The sequence below is a fragment of the Chlamydotis macqueenii genome, chromosome 5 (genome assembly GCF_036417535.1).
Source record: "Chlamydotis macqueenii isolate bChlMac1 chromosome 5, bChlMac1.mat, whole genome shotgun sequence".
Taxonomy (NCBI): Eukaryota; Metazoa; Chordata; class Aves; order Otidiformes; family Otididae; genus Chlamydotis; species Chlamydotis macqueenii.
In genome coordinates, this window is record NC_141560.1 from 28,797,183 (window position 1) to 28,811,021 (window position 13,839).

Below are 13,839 nucleotides of genomic sequence, written 5' to 3' on the forward strand. Positions count from 1 at the left end.
CACAATCCAAAGGAAATTAGAAAGCAGCATTAGCTCATATGTAAGAGACTGTAACTGCAGTGCGTAAGAAACAGATGCTTAAAAAATTAAGTGGTTAAAAAACGGTTTAGAAAAAAGTGACGTTTGGTTTTTTGTACTGATGTGTTGTCATGCCGTTCCCACGCTTACTAATTGGCCTATTTGCAAGTCGAATCTTTAACAGACATCAATATTCTTCAGTATAGTTTTTTATTAGATTAGCTATGGTTTCAGATTCCAAAAATATATTTCATAATGGAATTACATTCAAGAATAATTTTTAGTTACTGCTTGTTTATGGCTTTTCTTCTTTTTTTAGATTTAGATGTTTATTGATCCCAGAAAGACAGAATAGTTTCTGGAGATCATTCAGTCCCATCTCCTCCCTCACTCCTATAAATTAGAGTAAACCAGAGCACATTACTCAGGGCTTGTCCATTTGGGTTTTGAATATCTCCAAGGATTTTGTTGTTCCTTCAAGGTGTTTGTCATATAGTAATGAAAAACATTGTGGTTTTTTGGAGGTTTTTTTGGTGTGTGGTTTTTTGTTTTGTTTCTGTGAGGTTTTGTGGTTGGTTGTGGGGTGGGCTTTTTTTTGGTGTTTTGTTTGTTTGTTTGTTTTTTGTTGTTGTTGTTGGGTTTGTTTGTTTGTTTTTTTAAATTCTACTTTCTTTTCCCATTCTAGAGTTCCTTACCAAATTTTAAACAAAATGAATTTTCTGTTGTACGGCAACATGAAGAGTTTATTTGGCTTCATGACTCTTTTGTTGAGAATGAGGATTATGCTGGCTATATTGTAAGTATTAGAGTTCCTTTGGTTTATGTGCACTGTTTTCTGTGGACTGTATCAAAAGTACTCGTGACTGCTTTTCAATGCAATTTAAGATTTCATTCCTTCTAAAGTCCGATCAGATGCTCTGATACTTGATTTTATGTCATTACACAAAATTAATAGTTGAAGGAAGCTTGGAGGAAAGTTATAGTTGTCATGCTTTCTTACCTTTCACTACTAAGGAGTGAGTAGTTTAATCTGTATCCACATGTATTTTTAGTCCACCGTGTTAGAAGAGTGGGAGATGGATGAACTGTATAATTTGGTATTGTTTTTTCAAGCTAATGTTTAACTTAGAAGTTTCATGTTGCTTTTGTTTTAGCTGGAATTGCAGAGTGCAGTAGCCGAGCTCTGGTAATTAGACTTTTCCAGTTTTCATTATGAAGATCAGATTCATTTTACTATAAATTGGTTGGAGAGGAAAAAAACAATGCAAATACTATCTAGAACTACAGACAACCTTAATATACAACTTAACAACTTACATTTTGAGGTTTATTTTAGGCCTCCGTGAAACAAAGGTCCCAAAATATTCACCTTATGATACTGCCATTAAAAATAGGTGCTGCTGTTCATACTTCAGCTACAAATAGAAATATTTATCATCTTGATGTGAAAGTCGGGTATTAATTTTGTATTTGGGAGTGTGTATACTGATTCAGAAGGTAAACACGTATTTCTAATTGGCTAGTGGATACATTATCATTAATATAATCTGTGATACTATTCTTGAGCTAGTCTTTTTTTAGTCAGAAGAGCTATTTGAAGTTACTAGACCTTCAGTGTGGTAGTAACTAATTTCAGACGGTTGATTGTGTAGATGCTGGATTTTTTTTTTTTTTTTGTAATGCATTAATGTAATGGGCAAATGCCAGTGAACTAAAACTTAAGCTTAGTTTAGCTTTTTTTCTGTGTCCCTTTACTGATAGCAGTTCAGGATTAGTTTGACTGCAGTGTTTTCTCTTTCAATGTTAATATAATGTATTACAAGATTAACCTAGAGACTTGTTTACTGTGTGCTTTGTTATTTCAACAGATGTATCTTTGATGTCAGCAGTGCTACAAGAAAGAACTAGTGCCTGCAAACAATGTCGAATGTTTTTTTGGTTTAAAGTTTTGGCAAGTTATAAATGGATAGTGTGAAAACAATTGTGGAGTTCTCCTTTTTTTTTTTTTTTTTTTTTCCCCCTCAGTTTAAATGAGAAACAATCCTTACCAAATAAGCTAAAACAAAGCTAATTACAAAATAAAAAATTCAAGTTTTAATTTTTTATGATGGGAAAGCTAGGTATTATTTGGTTTGTGATGTAATTAAACTACTGAAGCCATTAGTTAATTCTTTAGTAATCTTCAAGGATACTTGGCCAAAATTGATAGAGTAATGCAGCTTGTCTTAACTCGTGAATCAGAGGCTTTATCCATAAATGCTGTAGTGAATGATGAAAGAAAGCGCCACATATTAAAAAGCTGCAGGCAAATCTTCAGTTCCTGTACTGAATGGATGTTGTTTGACTGAGAAGATGAGCAATTAAAGATTTGATGCAATTCCAGATTCCACCAGCACCACCCAGGCCTGACTTTGATGCCTCAAGGGAGAAATTGCAGAAACTTGGAGAAGGAGAAGGATCAATGACTAAAGAAGAATTCACCAAGATGAAACAAGAGCTGGAGGCGTATGTAGACTTGATTACTACTTTTTTTTTTTTAACCCCTCAACTTTTAATGCTGTTTGCTGTCCCATGTTTCCGATTTCACTGTAATGATTCTCTGTGAAATACATGCGTGAGAATCCAGTTGCTCCATAACCAGGGTTATCTTAGTGATCATGATCAGAGCCATTAGGAAAATTATAGAAATAATTTAAAGGAAGATGATCTGAAACAGGAGAAAAAATGAGCTGATTCTTGAGCATTCTTTTATAAGGAAAAATCTAGTCAGATCCTTTTCTTCACAGGACACCTGCAAAGGGAGGAGGTAACCTTTATCTCTTTTTAGTTCTGGTTTTCCATATTTTGTAAGCATAATAAGACTTTACGGTTTATACATACAGTAATTGAGTTAGGGATTTTTGCATTTGGTTGGTACTGTAAACACAGATGCCACCCTCCTGTTGCCCAAGAAATATGGAGATTACTAGAAAATTTTTTTTTTTTGACACTCACCTTTTTTGCACAAGGAGACTATACTTCCTGAAAATAGTATTTTCCATTACTATGAATTTAATGCGTGTTGAAATATCTGCTCCAAGGCTTTTTGTTCCATATTAAGTTACACAGGGAAGTTGCTTCATCCACTTTCCTTATCATGCATTCACTTCTTTGATCTTTTTCCTGTCATTGGTTTCAGTTTTCAAGTGTATATTTACACTGCTTCTAAACTGCTTCTATGAAGAGCTCTGAATTGGCAAGAAAAGTACATAGAACTCTTAGAACTGCTGCTTTCTCTCTGAACTCCAGCTGCTATGAGCAAATGTCTTAAAAAGCTCTGTATTACTGTTACATACAAAATCTTTTATAGCAGAGTAGATATACACTTCATATGCAGAAAACTGGAAATTAGCAAAACACTATAGATTTTAAAGAATCTGTGGTTTTCCAGCGGCCCTGATCATGATTCTCTTGTGGTCTGGTTAGGGGTTGGATAACACAGAAAACTTTGGGTTTCTTCTACTGCCACCTCCATCCTCTGCATCCTCCTTTTTTGTCTTCACTGAATGACTACTACTCTCACTGAGATCAAACATCTCCCAACACTGGCCCTGCTGGTTTGCTGGTATGTAAATCTTAACCTCATTGCACATAGTGGAAGCAAAAGTGTTAATTATCATTTTACTATTTGACCTCAGAATGGGGAAAAGAGCCCGTTCCTCGTTTCTAGACAAGTTACATCTTATTCATTGAGTTTGCAAAGCAAAATGAGTTCTACCAAACTTGTATTGATAAGAATGCCTTCCTCTTAGTTAAATCACAAATGAGTAAATACTTTAAAGTTGACTTGGCTGAACTGGGCGACTATGCGATTGTATGATTAAACGTGATTTTTTTGGTTGTACCTACCAAATGCAGCGCTTAATTTCGCTTTTAGAACCACTATGAAGCAAGACATCCATGTAAGCTTCAGCCCAAAAGGGCTAGGTGCTTTAACATGGAATAAACGACTACTATCTAAAGAGCTAACAAAAATACAGGAACGTTTAAATAAGTAAGGAGGGTGCAAATAGGCAAGGGGATGGAGATGGGGAGGAAGGAATTTGCACATCAGCTACGTAGTGCCTAATGCCTGTAGTCTGTATCTCAATTTGTTTATTTTTGCTGAGTTGGGGAAAGGACAATTAAATGAGGTTACACTTTCAGCAAACCAGTCTATGATAGCTAGCTTTAAAAATGAGAATGTATTTGTTGAATCTTTATTAAAAGTCTCTCTGTAATATGTTAGGGCTTCAAATTTCCCCCTAATATTAACATTGTACTATTTATTTATGTGTATATCAAATATCAGAGTGATTATCTAGTATATCAGTTTATAATTTTGTATCCTTACTGAGGATCTCTTAAAGCTGCTCACTAGGCTTATCTCAAATTTCATTGCTTCACGTGAAATTCTTATGTCTTGTTTCTTGTTTTCAGTGAGTATTTGGCCATATTCAAGAAGACGGTTGCAATGCATGAGGTGTTTTTGTGTCGCGTGGCAGCACATCCTATTTTGAGAAAGGATTTAAACTTCCATGTATTCTTGGAATATAATCAGGATGTGAGTATTGAGAACTAAATTGCTGACAAGAGAAATCACGATGTACTTTTATGGTAGGATGAAAAATTGATTAAGAGGGCTTTACCTCCTGGAGCAAATTTCATCAGTTCCTTCATACTAGACCTATTTGTACTGTAGAAGTTAGAAATGAATTTAGTCTGTGGGAGTTCATTTTGCTGCCACCTGGGGAACCAAATGCACTATGTGCTGTAGCCTCGGCATAAAAAATGTTAATGAGAATCCAATATCTTTTGGATTAAAAAGATTAGCTTTTGGTGGTGAATTCACATGATGTTATACTGAGTTTTTTTTTTTATTATTTGTGGGGAAGGATGATGCCACAAAGACGGAATGCTAATTTTTAGAAATCTGAACCATGGTTTAAATTCTGTTGCTAACAAAACTGGAGAGGATTTCTAATGAAATGTTCTGATAAGTAAAGCCTTTTTGTTAATAATGTCAGTGAAATTTTTATTATTTTTTTTTTTTAAAAGATACTGGACTAGTGTGACTACCCACATGTTACATACTGAGTTGCTATCTTATTTTGAGTTAAGGGGGAGGACTTTCTGGATTCCTGATTCTGATGTTGAAGTTAGTGGTTGCTCATATTCTGCAAACTGTTTTTAGTTGCTTTTTAGAATTGCAGAAGCGTCTTCAACATTGAATGTTGAAGAAACCATTACAGAGATTGGCTCAACTGAGTACCTGCTTAGCTTCAAAATATGTTACACAGGATCCTCATGTTGCTTGATGTAGAAATGCTGTAGAAAGGTTTACCTAAATTGGGCAAATTTAGATGGACGGGAAGAGTGTGAGGAGGCTGAAACCAACACTATCCTCAGTGCAGTGAGGGGTAAATGTTTCTGTAGTTTCTGAAAGTCAAACATCTGCCATTCTACACTTAGAAGAGCAAAACTTGATTATGTTAGATTAACTCAACAGCTATACTGTGTTATTGATAACTGAAACATAGACCTTGTACATTTGGTATTATCTGTAGGTGCTAGAATGTTGCTGATGTTCTTTTTTTTTTTTTTTTTTTTTTTGGTGTTTGTTTTTTTTTTCCCCTGGAATAGTGTTTTAGGTGATGAAGAACAGTCTCAGTAAATGAGGTAGTCTGTCTTTCTAGGTGCATGGTGCCCTGTCCCTGTTAATGCAGAGTATAAGACTAAGCAGAGAGCAGGAAAACTGGTTTAGGAGTAGGAAGTTATGTAGTGTTTTGCTTGGTGTTTTTTTTTTTTTTTTTAAGCTTTTATTGCCTCCAGATAATGAACTAACTTGATAAATGAATTTGTTTTTCAGTTGAGTGTTCGTGGGAAAAATAAGAAAGAGAAACTTGAAGACTTCTTTAAAAATATGGTTAAATCAGCAGATGGTGTCATTGTTTCAGGAGTAAAGGTGATTATTGCTTAACATATCAGGATTTTAAATGTGTTAACGTTGTTCCCTTTTTTTAATGAAGCAGAATTTTTACATAGCTACAAAAAAGGGTTTTTTGTAGCCATGTCTAATTCAAGAATTAGAGGCAGAGCATGAGAAGGAACCTATGGGCCTGGATACAAGATAACTGAGAGCTATCTGACTGCTTCTGTGAAAGAGGGCTTTCAGTACTCTTTCCCCTGTTTTATGAAATTAAGCTTTTTTTAAAATCCGTAAAATACCTGATAATCTGTTTTTTGTTCTGGCCTGTCATTTTGTACAGCAGAAGGTGCACTAGCATTAACAACTGCTGCAGCTCTGAAGTTACTAACAGAGAATGAAATTTACCAGCATTGTAACATCCTTCCACTGTTTCAAAGCCAAGAGCAGCAGTAGAAGCAGTATTATTTTTCCCAGCCAGATGCAAGAATCTAACTGAAACAAAAAAAAATAATTTTAATGAAAACTCAATTTCATTTTGACTTTTCCAGAAGTTGAAAGTTTGGTTTTATAACAAGTATAAATTCTGCAGAAGATTATTTCAATCTCCTTTCTTTATAGTGGTACCTTTCCATTTGGAAGCAAATTAGAAGAGCTGAAGTTCCTAGTTGTAGAATCTTGAGTTTTGAAACTGCTGGAAAGTGGTTATAACTGTGGCTTAATTATGACTTGGAGAAAAATATAAAGTCCATATAACCAGCAGTTTTCATAAGCCCTTTATTCAAAGCCCATGTTGTAGGCTATTCCATGGTATTAAGCATCTTTGCTATTTTAGAGGGGTTTTAAAAATAAATATAAACCCAATATCTCAGATTGTAATACAGAAAATATTATAATCTACCTACATTTACCAACTTCAAAGAAGTCATCAAGATCAGTGTTCCTGAACTCAGAGTTCATATTGTCTCTGCTGTGACCACAGCATTTGTGCAACTGGATGTCTGTCTTTTCCCCCTTCCCTCTTTCTAGGTAGAAGTCCTTTTATTAAGTACTTGACATGTATTCTATTTTTCTGTCATCAAAGTGGTAGTCAGAAGTGAAATTATTTCCTTTGCTTCAGATTTAGTTATCTAGACCTTTAAGATGCTTGTTACAAATTCTTAGTTCTTAATAAATTCTTAATAAAACTTCAGATAATGATAAAATAAGTGAAGAAGAAATAACTTTGCATAAACGGTGTTTTAGACAATAAAAATAGAGTACATTTTGTGTCACAGCAACAGCAATGTATGTGAATTTACTCTGCAATTGCTCTGTACAGAGTCAGTGAAATCCTATTGTTTAAATTCCTCTTATTTTTTGTAGGATGTGGATGACTTCTTTGAACATGAAAGAACATTCCTTGTAGAATATCACAACAGAGTCAAAGATGCCTCTGCCAAATCTGATAAAATGACAAGATCACATAAAAGTAAGTTCTTTTTCCAGGGTGAAAATAGTACTAGTTAAAGTGTACAGAAGTAGTTCGTGAGGAGCAGTAATTTTTAGTTTTCTTTTTTTGCATGCGGAAAGTGAATGAATTCCTCCAAGTGTAGTCTTCAGATAGTCTAAATAATTTTAATCTGACTTTCAAAGTTTATCCTTTGCTGAAATAGACTAGATGTAGTAAGAAGAGCCTGCTGCCACACTGCAGATAGCTTGATTCTTCATCCTGTCCCTTTGAAGAGAAACATGCTTTATGTAATAGTTTTTTGAAGTCTAATTCTTAGTCTTTAAAGTGTAAAGGTGGGTAATAAAACAGTATATGTGATTTTACTCCTAATGAATTGGTCTTAATTGGATGAGCTTGCATTCATCAGAGTGCAATTTCTTGGCACACTAGACATTGTGTTACCTTGCTGAGCAGGAAACTCCTATTTGGGCCATTAGTTCTAGACTAAGAAGTCAGGTTTCCATTTTTTCAGCCTTTTAGAATGGAGACTGGAATGTCTACATTCAGTAGCTTGGTTTGCAGCACCCCTTTTGTTACTGGGGTCAGATTTTTCACTTAGCTGTTGATTTGTCTTTCTGAGCTGAGTGCTAGCTAATGTGATTTCTGGAAGCTCTAGATAGTCTTCTGAAGTGCATTTATTTGAGAAAATGGAAAATCTTTGGTTTAGGACTACTGTGTTTGTTTTAGGGTTACTGCATTTTGAGAAGCTCAGAAAAAAGTTGAGCTTTATTACCTTTGATTTTAAGTTTTTGTGCCTAGATAAATCAAAATTGAACTTCTAGATTCTGTCCACTTTCTTGAAGTTTGTGTCCGATTCACAGATTCTGCCTTGCTTTCTACGGTAATATGGTTCACATAAAACCCAGCCACAAACCTTTTATGAATCTCCATTGGTAAGGACTCTAAAGTGGATATTGAATGAGACATTAAACCAAGAATGCACTGAGCTCTTTATATGCTTCTCTTGCTGTTGTATGAAGTCTGAATCTTTTGTAGCTTTGGTATCTATGCTAGGAGATGGGGAGAGTCACTTATGGCTTAATGAAGTACTGAGGGACCCTGTGTCTTCATTCACATACAGAGTGACAATGCAGTTGCTGACTCTGGGACTGACTATTTGGAACTGTGTGATCCACCTATACTGTGCAATTTGGCCTTGATCATTAAAAACAGTGGAAAAGCTGTTGGTGAATTGTTCATGTGTTTGCTGCTTGTAGACTGCAAGTAAACCCACAGCGGTTTCTGGTGTTTTGTTTGCTTTCTTAAAGCTCTGGCTAGAGGAGTAGAGTGGTGGGCTGGGAAGCCGTTTTGGAAATGGGCAATCTGTAGTTTATGGATGACTTATGATCAGCAGAGAGCTGCAGGGGCTTGCAAAGATACTGACTTCCTATTTCCAGTAGAAAATGTATTTTTACGTTTAAATGGAAGGAATAGAAGGGGAAATGAATGGCTTCCTAATACCATTCTTCACTGTGACCAACGGCACTGATTCCCTTGGGATGTATGGAGTATTGAATTGGGTGGAAAGTGACCCACACAATCTGTTAAAACAAGGTTGTGTTATGTAAAAAAAAAAAAAAGTAATTCTGCTTAAAGGCATATAAACTTTGGAAATAACAAGCAAATATATTTTCCTGTTCATTGCTTGGATCTGTTAGTGTTTTAATCATCTATTGAGTTTGTACTAAAAGCTCTTTAAAAAGCCATCTGTGCCAATATTTGATTTTCATGATCACTATATAGCAATACCTCACTAGTCAAGATGTGCAGCCTTCTTTACAAACCCTGCTTCTAATTTAATTGTTTAAAATGCTTTAACACTAATGCTACTTCAGCTAGTGGGCAATAGTTAATGAGGTAAGGGTTTTCCTGAAAATTAGGCATGCACTAGAAAAGTTGTTGTGTGTATAGCATTGTATTTTGGTAGTTTGGAGTTTGTATTCAGTTTACTGCTTTCAAGCACACAGACTTGCTCTTCATTATTGTTAGACTGTGATTTTTTTCAAATAGCTTTACACTTTCGAGTAAGATTTATATTCAGACTTTAGCCACTGAGTTTGTCCCTCTTCCATGAAAATAAAACAAAGTTGCACAATAAATTTACCCAGCAGGTACTAATCGTATTAAATATCCCTAGATAAATTACAGACTTCACAATTTCATGAGAGCGCCATGTTAATTGTGTGAAGTTATCCTTCATAAGTGACATGACTGAAGTTTTATTTCTGCTTTTGTGTTAAGGCGTGTTCCTTTCAGAAAAACACCTACTCTTGAAGAGAGAGAGGAACGTCAACATTTTCAGAAAGAGGAGGAATGAAATAGTAAAACAACTGCTTGTTTGTTTTTTCTAGATGTGGCGGATGACTATAATAGAATTGGTTCTTCATTATATGCATTAGGAACACAAGACTCCACAGATATATGCAAGTAAGATAGTATTAATAAGTTATGGGGGAATTGCTAAGGAGCAGACTTAGCGGTGACCTGCTGAGATTGGTAGCTCTCTTGTTATGAGAAAAATAGAATTTATTATAGTTATATCACATTAAGAGGTTTTCTTCTCTAGTAATTAATTTCTGTAACAAGCTGGTTTAATATTTTTCTTTTAATATTTGTTTGGAAAAAATACCATTTTCTGCAGCTTGCAGAAAATTACACAGATGAGATGGAATCCTCATAGAATAAGAAGAAAACCCAACTCTTTCACCAGTTTTTTCTAAGTATTTTAAGTGCTTTGACATATGCAGAAAGAATAGGTCTTAGTCTGAGTATGCTGATTTTGTAGGTGTTGCCTTTGCAAAGATCTTGAAAAATAATTTTGCTCTTCTGGCAATTTTACTGCCTTTAGGAAAACAAAGGTGTCTACAGAGATCCCTAAAACTAGGTTTCTATGTACAGATGTTTGTTCTTTAATCTTTCAGTGATTTGCTTGAATATGAAATTTGGTGTATCTAAAAGTAAAACTTAGTTAACTAGCTTAAAGGTGTTGATGCTTGTGAACCTCTACACTTATTAGAGTTAGTGTGATGATAGGTAGGAGAATAGTATGAAACTTAACTTATTTTTATTAATTTACCTGAATTACAATGATATACTTCCAAATGTGGTGATAGATTACATATTGATTACCTTAGTTACAGTATTGAGATTTGATGTAGTCTCTTAGGGTCTGTCAGGAATCGTGCCTGTCTTCTGTCAAAATGGTATAATTTGACTGTGATTCAGTCTGCTGTTATATTGAACCCTGGTATTGTCTCCTGTAACGATGTGCCACATTATTGCTCAGCCTCCCTGAATTACAAGTAGAGCATGCGTCATGTTGAGTTTGTGAAGAAAAGTATATTCAAATTTGAGTGAAGGACGCTTGATAATAACATAGGACCGTTAAACAAGGTGGTGGTGTTTGGGGTTTAATTCACAGAAGCATAAAGAATCCCTGAGGAGCTGTGCAATTATTCTTTAGTAAAAAATGTCCATTCATTATGCTTTGTTTGTCCCTTACCTTTTCTTGTAAGTTGTACAGTTCTCAGATGTTTGAAGTGCTACCATTTGAAACTATTATGTTCTTGGAGTTCTGTGAATTACAATTCTAAGCATTGCCTTTATAGTCTTTATTTCCAGACACAGATTATTTTTTGAGTTCTATAAAGTAATTAGACTGTTCAAATTAATGTTGTAATATAAGCTATTTCCTTTGTGCAGGTTTTTTCTGAAGGTATCAGAGTTATTTGACAAAACAAGGGTATGTACTATGAAACCTTTTTAGATATTTTCTTTGTGTACATCCTGGAACTGCCAGGACATCTTGTGTCAGCTAGACATTAGTATGTGGATGTTTTGTGGATGCTTCTATAGGAAGCATTTAAGCAATGTGAAGTAGGGAATGAAAAAGCATAAGATTTCAGTGATATGTTTTGCAAAATGATTGATCCATAGGAGTCTGAAGACTCCTAAACATTTCTAGGCAGTCTTCTTGTCTTCTGTGTAGTATACTAGTAAAGCTACTGTTCCCCTAAAAAGCTTGGAGACTTCCATACTTGTTACTGGTTATCACAGAACTTGTTATAGAAAAAAAAGAAAGTAATCCTTAATCCAAAAAATGGCAATCATCCTGCTCTTCTCTCGAGCCAAGATCTGTTTCTGCAATTCTTTGACTCATAAATACTGTTGCTGATGCTTCTAACCAGATTTTCAAATATCTCGTCTCTTTGGCTCTGTTTGTTTGTCTTGGTAGAGCAGAAGCTGCATGCCGTGTGTCAGGAAAACTTTTGAATGAGAAATATATGCATTTCCTAAACACAGATAGTTATATCTGCATAAATACGTACTTTAAAGAAAATGATGGTTATAGCTGCATAAATATGTAAAGAAAATAATGAAATTACTTGCTTTGATCTAAAATGTTACCTTTTCAAATTTTTTTTTAAATCAAGATTTAAAAAATGCACTTGCAGACTGTGTTTCTAAATTCAAATAAGTTTATTGGACTTTTAGACTACTTAATACATGCAGTTACACAACTAGTCTGCAAAGGTGCCTTAAAAATTTGTTTTCCTTTGATCTCAAAAACAACACACATCTTCCTGTGCAACTCTTTATACTAGATAAGTTTTTCTTTCTCTGCTTTTTTTCCTAGTGTATTATACAGATAATTGAAATTGGGAAGAAGGCATTGCTTAAAATAAAAGCTAGATGTCAATTGCTGCTTGCATAGTATGTTATTGCACACATTTTAATACAAAATCCTAATACTGCCTCATGATGCGTCTTTAAGTACTGTGTCACAAATGCACGATCTTAGTTTTTGAAAAAGAAAATCTGTCATGTACTTTTGTATATGTTGTATTTACATCATACAAGTGAATACCCAAAGTCTGGATGTTTTTAAATTGATGCTTTTACTTACTGTTTTTCCAGAAAATAGAGGCCCGAGTATCTGCTGATGAAGATCTTAAACTTTCTGATCTTCTGAAATATTACCTAAGAGAATCTCAAGCTGCTAAGGTGAATTTATGTTTTTTTTTGTTCAGTGAAATAGTGTTTCTTAAAAAAAAAAAAAAAAAAAAAGAGAGAGAGATAAGGGATCGTCTTGAGAAGTACACAGTAGGTAGGTTAAAATGCTGTCACCTCTAGCCTGTGGTTTCTCCTTCAGCTGTAAGAACTGGATCTCTGTTGTATATAAGGAGTGACAATGCAGTTGCTGACTCTGGGACTGACTATTTGGAACTGTGTGATCCACCTATACTGTACAATTTGGCCTTGATAATTAAAAACAGTGGAAAAGCTGTTGGTGAATTGTTCATGTGTTTGCTGCTTGTAGACTGCAAGCAATTCTACTTTTTTTTTAATAGTCAAAATGGATACTCCAGATGATCTGCAAGTGCTGATATAAAAACATATGGGCCAAATTTCATATTCTATACCTACAGAAAATTTCATTCTTAGTATTGTTTGATGTAAGATGATTAAGTAACATGACAGAATGAGGAAGCATTTGACAGAAAATGTCTGTAGTTAGAAGATCACAGCAATAACTTGGAAAAAAAATGCTGCTGCTGTTTCTTGGGTTCTGTGTGCATTTCAAGTACCTAATCTAAATGTAGTTTGTTTCTAATCTAAGAAGCTGTGAAATTTCCCATGACTGCCCCTTCTTAGGCTTTTTGGAGTATCACCTAAGCCATCTGTTGCTAGCCTCTTGTCAGACAAGATACAGACCAACCAATATTAAATTGTGTGTCTAATTTCGTGTGGATATTACTGTGACTTGCAGGATGAAGTAAAGTGAATGCAAATAATTTAGTAAGAACTTATATACAGCAGGAAAGACTAAAATTTTTTTTAATTACTTGGTATATACCAAAATCCTTGGGTAATCTTGTAAACTCTATACATCCTATATGGTTTTTTAAACAGGATCTCCTGTATAGAAGATCTAGGTCACTAGTGGATTATGAAAATGCTAATAAGGCATTGGATAAAGCAAGAGCGAAAAATAAAGATGTGCTGCAAGCTGAAACTACTCAGCAAATATGCTGTCAGAAATTTGAGAAAATATCTGAATCGGCAAAACAAGGTATTGGGTGGTCTTTGATCCTACATTACTACTTGAAAACTAACAGATTTTACAATATTATTAATGAGAATAGATTTTTTTTTGTTTTGTTTCCTAAGATGAACTATTATCTTTTAATCCATATTTACTTATTTTAGAAAGTTCAAATTATATTTTCCTTTGACTCCTCGTCGCTTCATTAGTTAGAGCAAAGTCTAAGTGAAAATTATTTGTTAGCCACTTTTTTTATATTAATAGGATAGGGTACAAAAAGATAATTGCTAGCAGTAAAGGCAAACTTAGTATTTTATACTATTGCTGAAATTCCATTTT

General features: G+C 34.5%; 1 protein-coding gene across 2 annotated transcripts in view; it reads left to right on the forward strand.

The window, feature by feature from the left end:
- The window catches only part of SNX6 (sorting nexin 6), a 28,752-nt gene that overhangs the window by 5,893 nt on the left and 9,020 nt on the right, over positions 1-13,839 (forward strand). For both annotated transcript variants that reach the window (XM_086749275.1, XM_086749276.1), the window contains exons 4-12: positions 704-814; positions 2,402-2,523; positions 4,477-4,600; positions 5,906-6,001; positions 7,328-7,433; positions 9,806-9,881; positions 11,157-11,196; positions 12,372-12,458; positions 13,368-13,527. In XM_086749275.1, the coding sequence (XP_086605401.1) occupies positions 704-814; positions 2,402-2,523; positions 4,477-4,600; positions 5,906-6,001; positions 7,328-7,433; positions 9,806-9,881; positions 11,157-11,196; positions 12,372-12,458; positions 13,368-13,527 (922 nt within the window). The remainder of the gene's footprint in view (positions 1-703; positions 815-2,401; positions 2,524-4,476; positions 4,601-5,905; positions 6,002-7,327; positions 7,434-9,805; positions 9,882-11,156; positions 11,197-12,371; positions 12,459-13,367; positions 13,528-13,839) is intronic.